The sequence below is a fragment of the Homalodisca vitripennis genome, chromosome 5 (genome assembly GCF_021130785.1).
Source record: "Homalodisca vitripennis isolate AUS2020 chromosome 5, UT_GWSS_2.1, whole genome shotgun sequence".
NCBI lineage: Eukaryota > Metazoa > Arthropoda > Insecta > Hemiptera > Cicadellidae > Homalodisca > Homalodisca vitripennis.
Genome location: NC_060211.1, coordinates 108,068,905 through 108,085,974, shown reverse-complemented (window position 1 = coordinate 108,085,974; position 17,070 = coordinate 108,068,905). Strand labels below are relative to the sequence as shown.

Below are 17,070 nucleotides of genomic sequence, written 5' to 3'. Positions count from 1 at the left end.
TAAACATTTACAAAATTACAAAAAGTGTCTGCTATTATGGGGAAATGATGGCTACTTCCGGGGTTAAATTTAAATATTATCAAGGCTTAAAAATTGTAGCTGGCAGAACTGAATATCTTTTTATTATACATTTATTTTATTGTTGTGTCTTTAGGTCACAAAACAGTCAATTCCATGGTTTTTTGCACAAGAATATTTGCATTAGCGTAAGGACAGTGTCTGAATTGACTTCTAAATAAGCATTTTTAATGTTTAAAATCTTATTATATACAACAATCAGAGTACAAATAGAAAATAAGAACTCACAATTATTCACATAGTACATATTTAATAAATTAATTATTATACATTATATCTTCAAAATTTGTGATAATTTATTGCTTAGATAGTGAGAACAAGAATCTTATTAATTGAGGTATTTAACACTTTGAGTGCTGGCCCTAAATGACATGTAACTCTGTAGAATGCTGGGCGTTTTTGGTGGTTTTCAAAAATTTATTTAAAAAAAGTATTTAAGGTATGAAAAAAATACTTACATGCCTTAATTCAGCTTACTTTCGTCTTTCTTTTAATGTGAGATTGTTAGTGGTTTTTTAAAAAAACTACACATAAAAAATGTTTTTGAAAAACATATATTTCAGGAAAAAAAATTATTTTTTGAGACAGTTTTTTTATCTAACAAACTAAACTAAGCATATATACATTTATTTACAATGACCCATTTACAAATATAAACTGTCCTTTGAATAATACAAATCATGTTTTTATGTTTAGTAGTTTTTTTGACAAAAAACTATGCCGTCATATTGATGCGTTGGCATCACTTTCGCTGTCAGCACTGTTTTCAGCATCTGTAACATAATAATATACTATGTAAAATATGAATATATTTTCATTTTATTCATATGAATAGAATATTAGTTGAATAAAGTTAATTTATTATAATACAAATTATAGTTTGATTCACGAAAACAATAACATAACCAAACTTTTAGACTGATGTTTATGTTATAAATAGACTTATTCTTACCTGAAGTATGTGTCTAATCTTCTTCCATTAAATCAGGATCGATGTCAGAATCGTCAAAAATACTATCTACACCAATAAAACTATCTTCATCTAATACATCACTGATCGCAACGTCGTTCAAGCTGCGAGAAGCCATGATTGCGACATCGACTGCCGGCTGCAACGAACGTCACGTCAGCGGCACGTAAACAAAGCGACCGAAGTTGCTTTGTCATCAAGCTCATTCAATACATCTGACGCTTTCTAGCGGTGAATTGTGTTACTAAAAACCCAAATAACATTGTAGAGTAGGCAAAACCCGTTTAAATACGGACAATGTAATATAATACTAATTGAAATGACAACCACGTAAAACTACGGGATTAGCATTCTTCGGAAGTTTCGCTGTTCCGTAAAATTACGGGATTAGCACTCTAAGTGTTAAGTAGAAAATAATGTGCTCGTTTTCCAGCTAGTCACAAGTTACCAGAGCCAACCACCAGCAAGTCTGAATGGTACCATGGAACATTAGATCGAAATGAAGCCACATCAGTGTTAAAAACTGCAGGGAAACAAGATGGTGCATTTTTGGTACGTTACAGTGACCAAAAAAAGGGATATGTTCTCACCATGTGTTACTCACAACATATATACAACTTTCAAATACAGATGATGGTAAGTAAAATAAATTAGAGTAATAGTGATTAATTTCTTCCAATTTTACTACAAGGTATAATAGTTGCGAAATGCAAAATGAACATCTTCAAAAAATAAGATTTATGGAGTTGTGAAGTATTAAAAATAACACAGCAAAAAGTGTAAATATTTAAAAATCTTACTATGTAATAATATTTAACCCTTTGAGTGCCAAGCATTTATGGCATGTTATATCTCTCAATCCCAAGCACTCTCTATTGGTGTTTGTGTAGTCTTCAGCCAAATAATTCATAACAAATATATATGTAGAGATGATTTTATAAGCATTCCTCTCTGTTTGTTTTGAATTGCCCGCTTTAGTTTTCTTAAGGTTTCACTGTACCTTGCTGCATTAATGGTTTCACCTCTTGGGATAAAATCAATCAGCAAAACACCTTTCCGATCTCAAAAGACGGTACTGTTAAATTACTAAACTTATAAAAATAAGAAATAAACTGTAATCTGCCATAACATTGTATTTTCAGAACCACATTTTTAAAACATAAACAAAAAAAACATCTGATGGATTTAATTATAAAAGGCAAAATTAAATCAATCATATGTATCAATTCTCCCCCCCTAAACTTCACATTTCAATAGCTGGTCAACATGCCTCCTCCAAACACTTCCATCGTCCATTTTAACTTTGTACAGTAGCGAACTTTCTTTTTCCATAATTGTTCCAAAACTCCACTTGTATCTTGAGTTGGTGTAATCTCTTTGCCCTTTGAAAATTGGCCCTTAATAATAGATCGAGCTTTTTTAGTTTTTGTAACTCTTCTTCTTCTTTAGTCATTTCTCCTTCTTTTTACCTCGTCGCCACTGTTAAATTACTAAACTTATAAAAATAAGAAATAAACTGTAATCTGCCATAACATTGTATTTTCAGAACCACATTTTTAAAACATAAACAAAAAAACATCTGATGGATTAATTATAAAAGGCAAAATTAAATCAATCATATGTATCAGGTACACATGGTTTTTTGTGCAGACATTGTCGTCTTGAATTTTTGTTTCCTCAGGGATTGCGTGTGTCGCCACTCCATTGACTGCTGTTTGGATTCTGGTGTAACATAACAGAACCAAGTTTCATTACCTGTCACAATTTTGTTTAAAAAAAACCTCACCATCATCACTGTACCGTCTGAGAAAATTCAAAGTACTTCCGAGTTTCTTGGTTTTGTGCACATTAGTGAGCATTTTTGGAACCCATTGGGAACACAGCTTGCGATAACCTTAGTGGTCCGTAACAATTTCATACAAAAGAATGCGTGAAATTTGTTGGAAATCGTCAGATAGCGTTGTCATAGTGAAACGTCTGTTGTCTTGGATTTTTTCGTCAACTGCCCTTACCATCATCAGTAACGACAAGAAGGCCAACCACTCCGATTCTCATCATGCACATTTGTTCAACCGCCATTGAACATTCTAACCCACTTTCTTACCATTCCTTCACTCGTCACATCTTCCCCATAAACGACGATAAATTTCAGTTAGTTTCATACTCCTTGCGTTCAAAAATCTTATTACAGATCTCACAATCAGCGGGATCACTAATTGTCTGGAACATTTTTAACGTTCAGAGAAAACTGAAAACACAGCATAGAACAATTGAAATGGCATGAGTCGATAACCAGTGAACAAGGACGACTAGTGTGCATGCACGGAATACCGATTGCAGCGCTATGGTGGCAGTAGAATGAAATAGTACTTACTTTGTGAATACGCCTCGTAGTTGGCCCTCAGCACTCAAAGGGTGCTGGAAAAGAATCAAATTTAAACGCATATAAAATAGTCGTAAATAGTTGTAAATAGTCGTAACATTGCTTACTTTTGTAATGCTTTTTCAATTGTATTTGTTTAGGTTGTCAATAAAAAATTTACTGTTTTTTGCTGTATTGTGGTTAGAAGTTATTATTTTGTTTAAAAATGAAAATAATCCAATCCTCACCATACCCTAATCTCTTGAGACCTTTGGTTGCCACTCACCATGTATGTACTAGTATAACATATTGAATGTGGATGTCCATGTAGGGAGAGTGTTACTTCATTGATGATGGACCACTCCTGGAGTCACTGGAGGCTCTGGTTGAACATTACACCATATGGGGGCCAGATGGCCTGCCCACCAACCTCAGGTGGCCCCAACCTCCTCGACCTGCTCCTCCCGTGCCCAGCAACCCTAGACCATCTCTTCGTAATGGAGTAAGCATCTGTCCTACATTCTAATTTTAAAACTTTTGTATTTATTATTTTATAAATTAATTCTAAATTAATCTATGTTCAAACCATTTAAATATTTTCTTAATTTTCTTTTAGTATGAGTCCATTGATATTCAGCAAAGAATTGGAATAACAAATATTTGACAAAATTTGCTTCTTTAGCGTTAATTTTCATTGATTAATTCTTGTTCTGTATTGTAGTACTGTAATAGTACGTTGCAATATGTTTTTTATCAAAATTGTAATCTAATACTTAGTTTTCAAACTAATACATAGTTATGGAAGTTGAAATTATTTTGCTTTGGTTGATTGATTTCTTAAAAGTTGAGTTGAAAAATAGAACAAATTTTGAAGTGGTATTAAACTAATCTAGACGATGCTTAACAATTACAACATATCTTTATACAATTACTTGAGTGTCTTTCTGCTTATAAGTTTGCTGCAAATATCCTCCATAGTGTTTCAACAGGTTATTCGTTAGATATTTACTGTCATGTCTAAAATAAAATATTCTTACAATGTAACCAATTTGTATTAAATTTTCACAAACAATATGTTGGATATTGAGAGATTAGGACTTGTAACATATAGTATTCCAAAAAGTCCAAGCTAGAAAAGACAGTTTTATAGTTTTACTTCAAAATATGTATCTAAATAAAATCTTTAGTTTGTGGCCTATTGGGCCATTATTGAATTAGCAGTAGTTTTTTTTTTTTTTTTCAAAACAAAAACAATTTTAAATTAATATTAAAGTAGAGTCACATCAAGTATGTTGGGCTCACATCGAGCTGCAGCAAGGTGTTGTGGTGATACTACCAAGACATGGTAATCTCCAATTAATTGTTACTGTCAAACAACTCTGTACAGGCTTGTAAGAACTTTTTCCAGTTTTCTAAACAGTATTGATGGTTCATCAATTTATTAATAATGTACTCAAATGATGGTAGGAGTCCAGGAAAAATTTGTTACTTTGGCCACATATTTTTTTAAAACACTCATTGAAGGGTATTCAGATCACTTCATGTCTTCAGTGGTCTTCCATGCGTTCCGAGAATTTACAAAACTAAAGAAAATTTTACAACAATATATTATTGCAAAGCACTTTTCAAAATTTAATAGCAATGCAATGTATCATTGTATGGCACTTTTCAATAAAAATATGAACTACACAGGAGGGGGCATATGTCAGTTTCCCAATAAATTGGGATATTTTGTTTTGATAGTTTGGTAACAATGTTAAGTTGGCAGAAACATGGAGTAAATTCATTGTTGTATGTTCCATTGGCTAATGTAAAGTGACGCTCTTTGCATCTGTTATTTGTTTGTGTGTGTTTTTAAAAATGTGTTTACAACCCAACAACAAGTTTACATCCTTCAGTTGTGGTGGAAGCATAATAAAAATACTGCTATAATAATTGAAGAATTTAATGTTAAATATCCAGGTGTCACGGCACTCACTCAATAGTATGTGAGGAAGTTAAATAAGAAATTTGAAAACACAGGAAGTGTTTTAAATGCCGAAGTGTGGTCGTCCACAATCAATTTGCAACGAAGAAAACCTGCAGACAGTTGCTCAAGCTTTTGTAGCCAGTCCTGGTAAATCGACTCGTAAGGCATCTGCTGAGCTAGAAATATGAAGAAGAAGCTTGCAAAGAATGTTAAAGCAATTAAAATTTAAGCCATACCGTCCATCTTTACTGCAAGGACTTTACGAGGATGATTCCAAAGCAGAACTCAATGTGCCTGGTGTTACAGTATGGGGAGGTATTTCGAGTGCTGCACTGATTGATCCTTATTTTCTTCAAGGAATTGTTAACTCAGAAAGTTACTTACAGTTGCGGTAAGAATTAGTAGTTCCCGAGCTCAGAAACAATCCTGTTTTCAATATTCATTAGCTCATCTGGCAAGATGGTGCCCCAAGCTCATTTTGGTATCCAAGTTCGAGAATTTTTTTTTAAATAACACATTTAATTAATGGATTGGTCGCCATGGTACAATTGATTGGCCTACGCACTCGCCAGACCTGACCTCATGTAATTTTTCACTGTGGGGTATTATAAAAGAGACTGTGCATGCTTCAAAACTGCAAAATCTTGATGAACTCAGAAACCTAATTAGAAATGCATTTGAACTTGTTAATAATGATTAACTTTTATTGACAAAAATTTATGATTCTGTTCTCAGTCGTATGAAGTGTATACAAAATCAAGGTGGACATTTCAAACAACTGCTATAACATTGTGTGGTAATATGTAAGTAGTTTCATATAATGAGTTTGCTTTCTTGCCTAAAAGTGTTTTATTCAATTAACCTATAACGTCTTTAAATTTCTTTTCTTGGGAAACTGATATATGCGCCACCCTGTATATTGTTACATAGGGGAAAAAATTAGTTTTTCCTAAGAGTTTGAGCATAACAATTAGATAATACTATGTATGATAATTTTGAACCAACGAACTTAGCAGTTACTATTAAGTTATTAAGAACTTGGTATATTATATAAGATGTTATCCATATATTTGAATCTTATTCATCTTGTTCTAAAGATCACAAAACGTAGCAATTAAATATTTTTAAACTAATTTTAAATTGTTAAGTAACATCAAATATAAAAAGTTAGTATGATTTTCCCCAATAAATTTCAAATTTTTGAAATCCCTATATTCTTTTATACAATTTGTATATAATTTAAGTATTTTATATTGTGTAGGATGTATATGTAAATTCTTTTTTTTTTCATTTCAATATTGATTAGTGATAATTTATTGACACTGAACTTTATTCCTATTTAGTTATCCCCAGTTTCCACTCTACCACTGAAGCAGCGGAGATCTAGAAGCTTACAGAACACGTCGAGTCACACGAGCACACTCCCTCTCCCTGAGAGAAATAAACCAAGGCCTAAACTGAGCCAGTGGAGTATAGCTCCCTCCCAGTCAGAGTCAGCTGATGACATCCCCTTACCTCCAACTCTCCCTCCTGCCAAGTACATTCCACCTCATCAAGGTTAGTCTAAAATGTATACTGTTACAATTGCATCACTCAAGAGAAATAAATTACAAATAGTAACATTGTTACACACCAGAGCAAAACTTTTAAATGAGAAAAATACTTTTTCAAATAATGTTAATATTTAAAATTTGTTATAATTTTTTTAATTGTTGGCACATCCCATTATTTTTCTCCCAGAGTATGTCTCATGATCTAGCCTAGTTTTTATTGTATGAAAATTAACCCTTAGAACGCTTAATATAAATGTCTCAGTGTGTTAATATAATAAAAACCATTTCTAATTTGTTTAAAGTTTTATTTGAATTTAGGTTTCTGAAGTTATTGTACAACAAACAAAATTAAATGGTGGGGGGGGGGGGGGGTGGGGGGGGGGGGGGGTGGGGGGGGGGGGGGGTGGGGGGGGGGGGGGGTGGGGGGGGGGGGGGGTGGGGGGGGGGGGGGGTGTAACCTACTTAATAATAAGTAGTAGACAGGGACAGAATGATCTTCTCACCAACTTTGCTTCCTTTTGGAAAGCAGAAAACAAGATTCAATCTTTATAATGACATGTAATTTTCACAAAGTTAAATAAAGTCGGTTTTTTTAAATAGATTAACATAACCTAACCCAACCTAGCCTAGGTCAGGAGACTAGGTAGTGGACACGCAGAGCGGGCGCCTGTCACTGCTTGACAGACGCCTGATAAGCCACTAGCACATACCGCGCAGTGACAGTACATTGCCGTTGTTGTCGCAATACTGATTTGGGAGCTGCCGTCTACAGAAGAAGGAGCTGTGGTTCTTTTTCCAATCGCGAGGTCTGCTGCCTGTAACGAAATTATGCTATAAAGTATTTAGGTGAACAATACCTTTTTTGGAAATGCAGTGTCAAACTGTGCGAGAAGAAAGTGGGGTTTCATGTCGGTACGTGGTTTTGAACACAGTAGGTTGCCTTTTGTAACAACATTGCGTTTTATGTCTTTATGGTGTGAGGAACTAAATTCAGTTAAGTGGTGTGGCCGACAGTTGGGAATGTCTATTCACACAACAGTGGACTGGAACAATTACATGAGGGAGGTATGTGTTGAATACTGTATGTTATAAAAAAGATTGTTCGGAAAATTGGTGGTACCAATAAAATAGTTGAAACAGACGAGAGCTTGTTTACCAGACATAAGAAGAATGTTGGTCATGTTCTGCCTGAACAATGGGTGTTTGGCGGACTCTGAGGGAAACTAATGCTAGATTTTTGGTTAAGGTACTGAACCGTTGTGCAGCTACCCTTATGGCTGATATTCTGGAGCATATTTAACAAGGTAATACGATTATGTCTGACTGCTGGAAAGGATACAAAACCAGTGAACTGGAAAGTGCTGGATTTGAACATATTTCGATCAACCACAGTGTACCGTTTTACTGGCACATGAGGGGTTAGCTTTGAAATTTAAGTTTTGTAAAGGTTCAAAAAGAAAACAAAAATCTTCTGAAATTAATAAACTTAAAACTAAAATAAAACTTCTTCTTGAAAATAATCACTGGATTTAAAGTTAAAATAAAAACTTCTTGATTACTTTTAAGTTCAAACTTGTAATATATTCGTCACTCAAAAAATGTACAAAGTTCTCACAGCTAGTCTTTTATTCAATTTTCAAAATTCAAAACTTTCACACTCTGATCTGATCTGTTAATTTCTTCACTTTAATTTATCTTCAAAATTCAATTTTATTCTGTTACTAATTTCTTACTTTACTTTAAATATCAACAATATTTGTATTATAAAAATTCTTCTGTGTTAGAGAATTAAAGTGATTTCTTTTCAGTGTTAGAGAATTAAATTGCTGAACGCATCTGTAACAACCACAAAACTCTTGTAGTATTTTTTTTACATAAAATTTTATATACATGTGCTCACTGCACCAACAAGTTTTATATTGCACAGATCAAAAGGACAAGTTCCAAAATCCCATTAAATTTAATTTTTACAATATTTCTTTCCCCAAGATTATTCAAAATAACTAAGAATTAATATATTGATTGGACTCCAGTTAAAAAGTTCACTTACCTGCAGGTTCGATGACGATTAGCAAGAAACAACTCTAAACACTTTCAAAGGCTTTAATCGTTACCACTACTACAGATCAAGAGGCACGTCTACCTCACCCCACCTCTCAATTTCGTTATCAAACTCTCCCATCTGCGATGCGCGCCTCGCTGACAGAAGGCTATTTTTGTACTGTCCAGTCCTTATCATTCTTCTGGGCCTACTCCTTCCACCGGTAATCCAGTTACCCCAAAATTACTATTTAATACAATCGGTACAACAGCTGCAACTTCGTAGATCCCGAAACTGGGGCCAACACGTAGTGTGTAGAAAGAATGTGGGGTAGTGCGAAGTGGCGCAATAAAGTCCAAAGGGGGAACTCATCTGGTAAGTATCATCTGGATACCTTCCTGGCGGAGTACATGTGGCGGTCGGCAGTAGCGGAGACCAGAGGCAATAGGTTTGATGCGTTGCTAGCGGACACTGTGGCCTTCTGGGATGACACCAATACACAGTAACCATTTTTCTCTCTGTTCATTGTTGTAAATATATTCATATTCATGCTACACAATTTCTCCCCTCCTAACTGTGCCCAATGTGTACAAAAATAGGTGGGGTCCGTATAGTGCATAAGTACCTAGTTTATTTAAAAAAAAACCCAAAAAACTGTTATTAGTTCATCCCTCAACTTACTTTAAGAAGATTGGAAAACCCTGTAAAATGCATGAGGGCGTACAGGACTAGTGCTAGCACTGTACAAGTAACTAATATTCTAGAAATGACACAGTTCGATGATAGTTTCAATACATGATTCTCAAAATAAAATTTACCCAAGGTTATGCAAACATAGCTACTTGCATAATCCAGAAATTGTGAGTATAACAGAAACTCATAATGTTACTTTATGTTAACTTTACTTCTTACTTAAAGTTTAAGTTCATGTATTTTGTGAAAATGGCTGAAATTATTAACTTTACACTAAACGCCATCTCACCTTTCTCAGTTTGGATAACTGATAAAAAAGTGTATCTTACACAGTATGTAATAAAAAAAAAATAGTTGTCCCTGTCTACTAAAATAATTTTTTAAATGAAAAAGCCATCGTGTTGTCCTATACACTATCGGAAATCCCGATATGCTATCGTGTTGATAGAATCCAACATAGGACTTTCAGTTCAGTAGTGAAATCAATATCATCCTTTAAAGGATGTGCAAGTGTTATAAGCCCACATATAAATCTTGAACGAAATCAGTTAGTTATAATGTATTTACCTCTTGGCCCCCGATCAAAAATGTTAAAAAAGGCACATAATGACTATGTATGTAACTACGTTTCAGATTTGTATAATAGTTTGTTCAGTGAAGAAAAAAACAAATCTGACAACTCAAATATGATTGTTATCTTGTGGTTACCATTTTTTGTTACAAGTATCCACGAGGGATATATATTTGCATATATATATTACATACCTACATACTTTTTGAAAACTTAAAATTATACCTCTCACAGCTCTGTACTTGATGAGTTTCAGGCATTTTACAAGTTTAAAGCTGCTCTATTTTGCAACTGGTTGATACAAAAGTAATGAAATTCATTATTTTCTTGAATTTATATGAAGGCAATCCCTGCAAAATTTCATTTAAATCTGATGTGGCTAGGTAAGAAGATCAGAACATTTCTAAGTGATATGGAATGACAGCCTCTGTGACCAGGTTTAGTACAAATAAATAGGCAGATTTCTCACTCACTATTTAGTAGAAGAAGTTGTTCTGAATAAAATTAAGAACTCTATAAATATAAACATTTATGTGTAATGTTTCTGTAATATTATTTTACATTCACATATGTAAATGTATTTCCTATTTACAATGATCAGTTTTCATTTGTGTAGCAAGATCGAAATAAAAATATCCATAGGACCTTTCAAATAAATTAAAACCTTTTATAATGCCATCTTAGACTTAATTTATTTAACAAGACCATTTTTTTAACAAACAAAATTTTTCTGTTTCCAATAAATTATTAACATACTTATTTTTCAGGATGACTTCAGGCAACCAATAACCAATGAATTAAAGAAGGAAGATAGTGATAAAGATGCTTTGAACTTCAACATATTAGGCGACAGTGTGGCATGTATAGAATCTACAAGCCAGGTGCAGTTATTCAACTTTCTAATAATTTTGTTGACTAACCCATTGAGGAAGCAATTAACCTAGTCTCTCTAGAACTGTATGATTAAATTGATTTTGGAAAAAATTCATGCATGTACTAAAATATTAATAGAATGAGTTTGGATACAGATAAATTAGCCAATTTTTCAAGACATTTTAGTCTATATTGCTGCTCTACGACCAACATAGTGTTTGAAGCTCTCTTCACATAATTAAAACAAAATTTTTTAGTATATTACAAAAAATGTTAAATAAAAAAAATAAAAAATAACTATCAATGTTCTATTACTTTTTTTTAATTGTTTAAATACTTTTGTATTCAAAACAGCACAATGTTTTTTTACATGGAAAACCAGTTTTTATTGGATTAACTAATTATAAAGCACAATAACAATAATCAAAATTAATTTAATTTTTTCATTTTTGGATGATTTTGTGATAAGCTCCTGAATTAGTTATTTGGGAGATGAGATAAAACTGTTTGTTACATTCAATTGTTATTATTAAAATGATATTTATATTACATACAATAACCATTCATTTACTTTTTATAATTCAATTTTGTGTCAGTCTTTGAGTATCTTCAATATTTCAATATCACTGACTACTTCTGAAGTATGCAAATTGTCTTGTTCCATGAGGTAGCAGAAGAACTAAAAACTTATTCAACAACTATAAACACGAAACATTGAGAACACAACACATATAATGTAAGGAGAACATTGAAGTGATAAAAATTAAGGATTTGGAAAAATGTAAACAATAATAAAACAAAGTATTAGTTGTGGTTCCAGTGTGTAAACATAACTAATTGAAACGGAATGATTGCTAATAAGGATGCAGGAGGGCACAAAACTGTGATCTAGTGGAAAAACAAACTGTTAGCATGATTGTTAGCATCTATAAAGAGCACGAGTGACCCTCTGGATTTTTTGTTGCTGTAGTTTTAAAAAGTAAAATAACATAAATTAACTTAGTAAATAACTTTTATAATAATCTTATGTTTTAGTTTCTGCAATGGTATTCTAGTCTAGAAAAAGAGTGGATAGAAGATGAAGATCTTGTATATACAAACTATTGCAAACAGCTTGCGGAACGCAAAGAAGAATGCTCCCAGCTCCTAACTCAGGTATTCTATTTACTTTTACCAATAAGTGGCCTGAATAACTTGTTTTCACAAACTTGTTAATTATACCTACATTTACAATATTACAAAACAAATAAACTTTTGTTAGATTATATTTATTATTTATTCCCAATTTCATTAATGACTACTTAAAAAATGTATTCAAATTACAGCTGGATTTAGAGTATCTGAGTGCTGGTGTATAAATTCAATTCTCAGTAACTTCCTTATTCCTTCAGATATATTTGTTAGTTTTAAAAAATTAAGAGGATTACCAAACAAAATTTAATAGCAATATTTTACCACTGCTACATTAAAATAATTTTATCCTTATAAAAGTAATGGTTTTTGAAAATATTGTGGTCAAGACAGTAATATTGTATGGGGAAACAGTCCTCAGCCCTCTCCTGAATAGTATAGTAGAGTGAAGCTCCTAAAATCCAACTTACCACTTACCAGCTTCAACTGTAAAATTAATATTATTTGGATCTACTGGGTGACTATATCCATTACCACCATGTATCTTTAATACCATCTTTTTAAGATAAACTTAGAGATTATTTGAAGAAGAATTACATTTTGTGTGAGTTTCAATATGATAAAAAACACATTTACAACAATTCCCAGGTCATATAGTTATTGTCTTGAATGAATGGTGATAGAATGCTCTAGGGGTGTTATGATCTATTATAAGGCCTTTGGCTGTGTTAAGTATTAGCTGGTATTGAGGATGAAATATATTGAAAATATTGAAGTAGAGGAGAGTAAGTTGAGGTGGTTTTAGTCATATTTATGCAACAAGCATCATAGAACATATAACATAGTAGTAAATTTTATTCAATCGATATTTACAAATTTGCAATAATTCGTTTGAAACTGCTAAAACCATATAAGGCTTGTCCACAGTTTCAAATAACATAAAACTTGCACAACAATTTCAATTACAATTTCATACAGTTCAGTCCAATATTACCGTTCATTCAAGACATTGTCCAAAAATCCTATTTCACTACACATTCTTCAGAACAAACCAAACTTAAAAATATGTTAAATCCAAAATCCTATAATATCAATAACAAAGTAGAACAGCAAGTTATGAGAAATAAAAATCTCAAAAATATGTGTGAAATCCTCACTAGACTGTCCTAGATAAAAAAATATGAACTACAACAACAACAAAAATCAGGAGATATGAAATATTTGGCAACATAACAATATAATAACAATAGAGCATAATACAAAATAATAAAATATAATAACAATTAAAATATCTAAATATAATAAACAACGAAATACACAATGCAACACAATAACAAAATGTTTTCTTAAATTACTATTTTAAATTAGACCATAACATAACATTCAGTAACTTTATTTCAAATAATATATATTTAAAAAATCCATTTCCTCACCTCTAATTTTAAAACTCTAAAACTAGAGATCTCTTTAATGTCTGTAGACAAGACATTTAATAAAGTAGGAACCAAGTACTGCCTAGTTCTTTTTGTGTATTTGTTTTTTACTTTTGATATCACATAAAAACGTTTTGTAGAATTATATCCATGTTCACTTTTAATCGTGTATGCATTTGAAAAATAATTGTTGATTGTAGAATTGTATATCGTATTACAATTGAATTGATCTAAACATATTTGCAATCATTTCATATGTTCAACATGCTAATATATAGGTTATATATCACACATTTCACCAACAACTTTGTAATTTTTTGTTATGTTTATGTTACTTGAGCAAACAAACAAACTGTAATGTATTGAATTACAATAATAATTATAATAATAATTATTATACATATTATAAATTGTTACTGGCAAGTTAAAGCCACAGCCAAAGACCAACTGTATGATCTATGATGCTGTGACGTCATATGGGGTGATTAGTTTGAATAAATGCCATTGGCTGTTCTCATCACGCCACCAGATCGTACCACCTACCACTTCCAGTGTCTGCCCTTGTCTCTCTCTCTCTGTTACCCTCCAACCTTAACCGAGCACAGTCAATGATGTAAACTAATTCAGTCTTTTATTCACGATTCCCCGTAACCCGTACACAAACAATTGGCGACGAGGTATTAATGCGATTCCCGCGAGTGCAATGCAACCTGTTCGATTGTGCGTAAATAATTTCTCCGAAAATTATAGTGGGAGGAAGTGTGTCTGTAGTTTGGCGTCACGTGGACTCAAAATCGGTACATTTTGATGTTGGAAGACAAGGTCGTAAATTAGAACATTTCGTCTTTATTTAGTGAAACAGTAAAAATGGGCGGGGAATTATTGGCGGAATTGGTGACTTCGACAACAGTGCAGAAACTTGGAATTCGTATGTTGAACGATTTGAATTATTCGTTGACTGTAACAGTATTAGTGACGACAAAAAGGTTAGTATGTTACTAACAGTCGTGGGTGTGAAAACGTACAGTTTGTTACGAGATTTATGTACGCCGGAAAAAACCTTCAGTGAAAAAGTTCGATGAATTAGTGAAGTTAATTCAGGACCATTTGTACCCGAAGCCATCATTCATAGCTGAAAGGTACAAATTCAGCAAAAGGAATCAACAGGAAGGAGAATCAGTCGCAGAGTACATCGCAGCCTCAAGAAATTGTCTGCATACTGCGAGTTTGGCGCCATCCCTCAACGACTATCTCAGAGACAGACTGGTGAGCGGCATCAGGAGTGAGTCGACCAAGCAGAGGCTGTTGGGAGAGACCACCCTAACCTTCGACCAGGCTGTGAAAATCGTCTGCTGCTCAGTGGAAGCGGCGGAAGAAGAATGCGGGCGGCATTGACAGTGAACGGCGGCAGCCGGGGTCCAGCGGATGGCAGCGCATCACCACCCACATGTGAGAGTCGGCGGCAGCGGTGGCAGCGCGAGCTACAACGCAAGGCACGAAGTCAAGGTGCAGTGTACGTGCTGTGGGCCGTGTGGTCACTATAGGAAGCAGTGCAAATTGTTTGGTGTTGTGTGTCACAAATGTGGTAAAAGAAATCACATATCTAAGGTATGTCGATCTACTGAAATTAGTAAGTTACCAGACAATCAGCTTTCGAAAGTTAAGAAAGGTATATCTTATCAGTCTAATTTTCAAAACAAGAAAAACAAAAGATTATAAGAAAACATAATTTTGTAAATGATAGTTCAGAACTGTCAGATTCAAATAATTCTAAGAATTATGTTTCAGAGTGATGAAAATCTTGAGAGTTATGTCGAGGACATACAGAATTTATTTAAAGTAAATGAAACTCACCGTAAAAGAATTAGAGTTGACCCAATTAAGATTAAAGTCCTAGTGCAAGGTCGAGAAACCATATTTGAAGTTGATACTGGAGCTAGTGTCACAGTGTGTAGTGAGGATTTTTATGAAAATAATTTTAGTTCTTGTAAATTGTTAGAAAAAACGACCTAACTTTGAGTTCGTACACTAATGAACCTATTATACCTGTGGCAAAGTTAATGTTGATGTTTGCTATGAGAAAATACATAAATGCTTAGATTTGTATGTGATTAGAGGAAGTTCACATCCTTTAATGGGTCGTGATTGGCTTAAAGTACTGGGAGTTGACATTTCGTTTAAAAATAACTTGTGTGTTATAAACCAGACCTATAGATAACAAGGCTAATTTCGAGACAATGACGTCCGAGCTAAACTAATCAATTTCCAGAAGTGTTCACTGAGAAACTAGGTCAGTATACAGGCGAACCAGTAAAACTAAATCTAAAAGAAAATGCTAGTCCTAGGTATTTTAAGCCAAGACCGATACCATTCTCATTGAAAAGTAAGGTAGAAAAGAACTACAACGCTTAGTTGACGAACAAGTGTTAATTCCAGTAAGCAGCTCGGAATGGGGAAGCCCATTGTACCAGTATTAAAAAAGAACGGTGAAATTAGGTTATGTGGAGACTTTAAAGTTACTCTAAATCAGTATCTAGAAGTAGACAAGTACCCTATACCTAGAATAGAAGATTTATTTGCAAATTTACAGGCATGGAGAACGTTTCTCTAAAAATAGATCTTAGTCAAGCCTATATGCAATTAAAGTTAGATAGTGAGTCACAAAAATTATGTACAATTAGCACGCAATAAGGGTCTTTTCTCATATTGTAGAATGCCTTATGGAATCTCATCAGCCCCCAGGCATATTTCAAAGAGTTATTGAACAATCTTTGCATTTAATTTAGAAGGCATATCAGTGTTCATGGATGATATTCTTATCACCGCACCTAATAACGAAACTCATGTAAGTAGGTTGCAAGAGGTTTGTAAACGCCTGAGTGAAAAAAGGATTTACCGTAAAGAAAGATAAATGTACGTTCTTTGTAGACAAAATCGAGTATCTTGGTTTTAGTATCGATAAAGATGGACTGCATACCTCTGAATCTAAAATTAAAGGTATAATTAAAGCACCTGTACCTAAATCTGTCACTCAAGTCAAAGCTTTTATTGGCTTGGTAAATTATTATGGAAAGTTTATCAAAAATTTGTCAACAATCTTGAGGTCCGTTGTACAACTTGTTAAAAAAGGACGTGCCATTTGATTTTGATGAAAAATGTCTCAAATCATTTAGCCATGTTCAAGGATGTTTTGACTAAAGCACCAGTTTTGGCGCATTATGATTCAAAGTTTGCCTGTAAAACTAGCAGTAGACGCAAGCTCGACAGGGCTGGGCTGCGTACTTAGTATCATAACCCCTGAAGGCGTTGAGAAACCTATTGCATACCACTCTCATACTTTATTCACCAGCAGAATGTCAATATTCACAAATAGATAAGGAAGCTTTAGCAGTAGTA

The 17,070-nt window shown here is 33.4% G+C and overlaps 2 protein-coding genes across 3 annotated transcripts in view; both read left to right on the top strand.

The window, feature by feature from the left end:
• Nucleotides 1-6,965, top strand: part of LOC124362684 (tyrosine-protein kinase Shark-like) — a 66,274-nt gene extending 59,309 nt beyond the window's left edge. For both annotated transcript variants that reach the window (XM_046817387.1, XM_046817388.1), the window contains 3 exons: nucleotides 1,482-1,684; nucleotides 3,742-3,912; nucleotides 6,723-6,965. In XM_046817387.1, coding sequence (XP_046673343.1) covers nucleotides 1,482-1,684; nucleotides 3,742-3,912; nucleotides 6,723-6,941 — 593 coding nt within the window. In that variant the 3' untranslated portion in view covers nucleotides 6,942-6,965. The remainder of the gene's footprint in view (nucleotides 1-1,481; nucleotides 1,685-3,741; nucleotides 3,913-6,722) is intronic.
• Nucleotides 6,966-9,685: 2,720 nt separating this feature from the next.
• Nucleotides 9,686-17,070, top strand: part of LOC124363577 (conserved oligomeric Golgi complex subunit 3-like) — a 61,384-nt gene continuing 53,999 nt past the window's right edge. Inside the window, exons 1-3 of the mRNA XM_046818833.1 lie at nucleotides 9,686-9,721; nucleotides 11,005-11,118; nucleotides 12,146-12,265. Coding sequence (XP_046674789.1) covers nucleotides 9,686-9,721; nucleotides 11,005-11,118; nucleotides 12,146-12,265 — 270 coding nt within the window. The remainder of the gene's footprint in view (nucleotides 9,722-11,004; nucleotides 11,119-12,145; nucleotides 12,266-17,070) is intronic.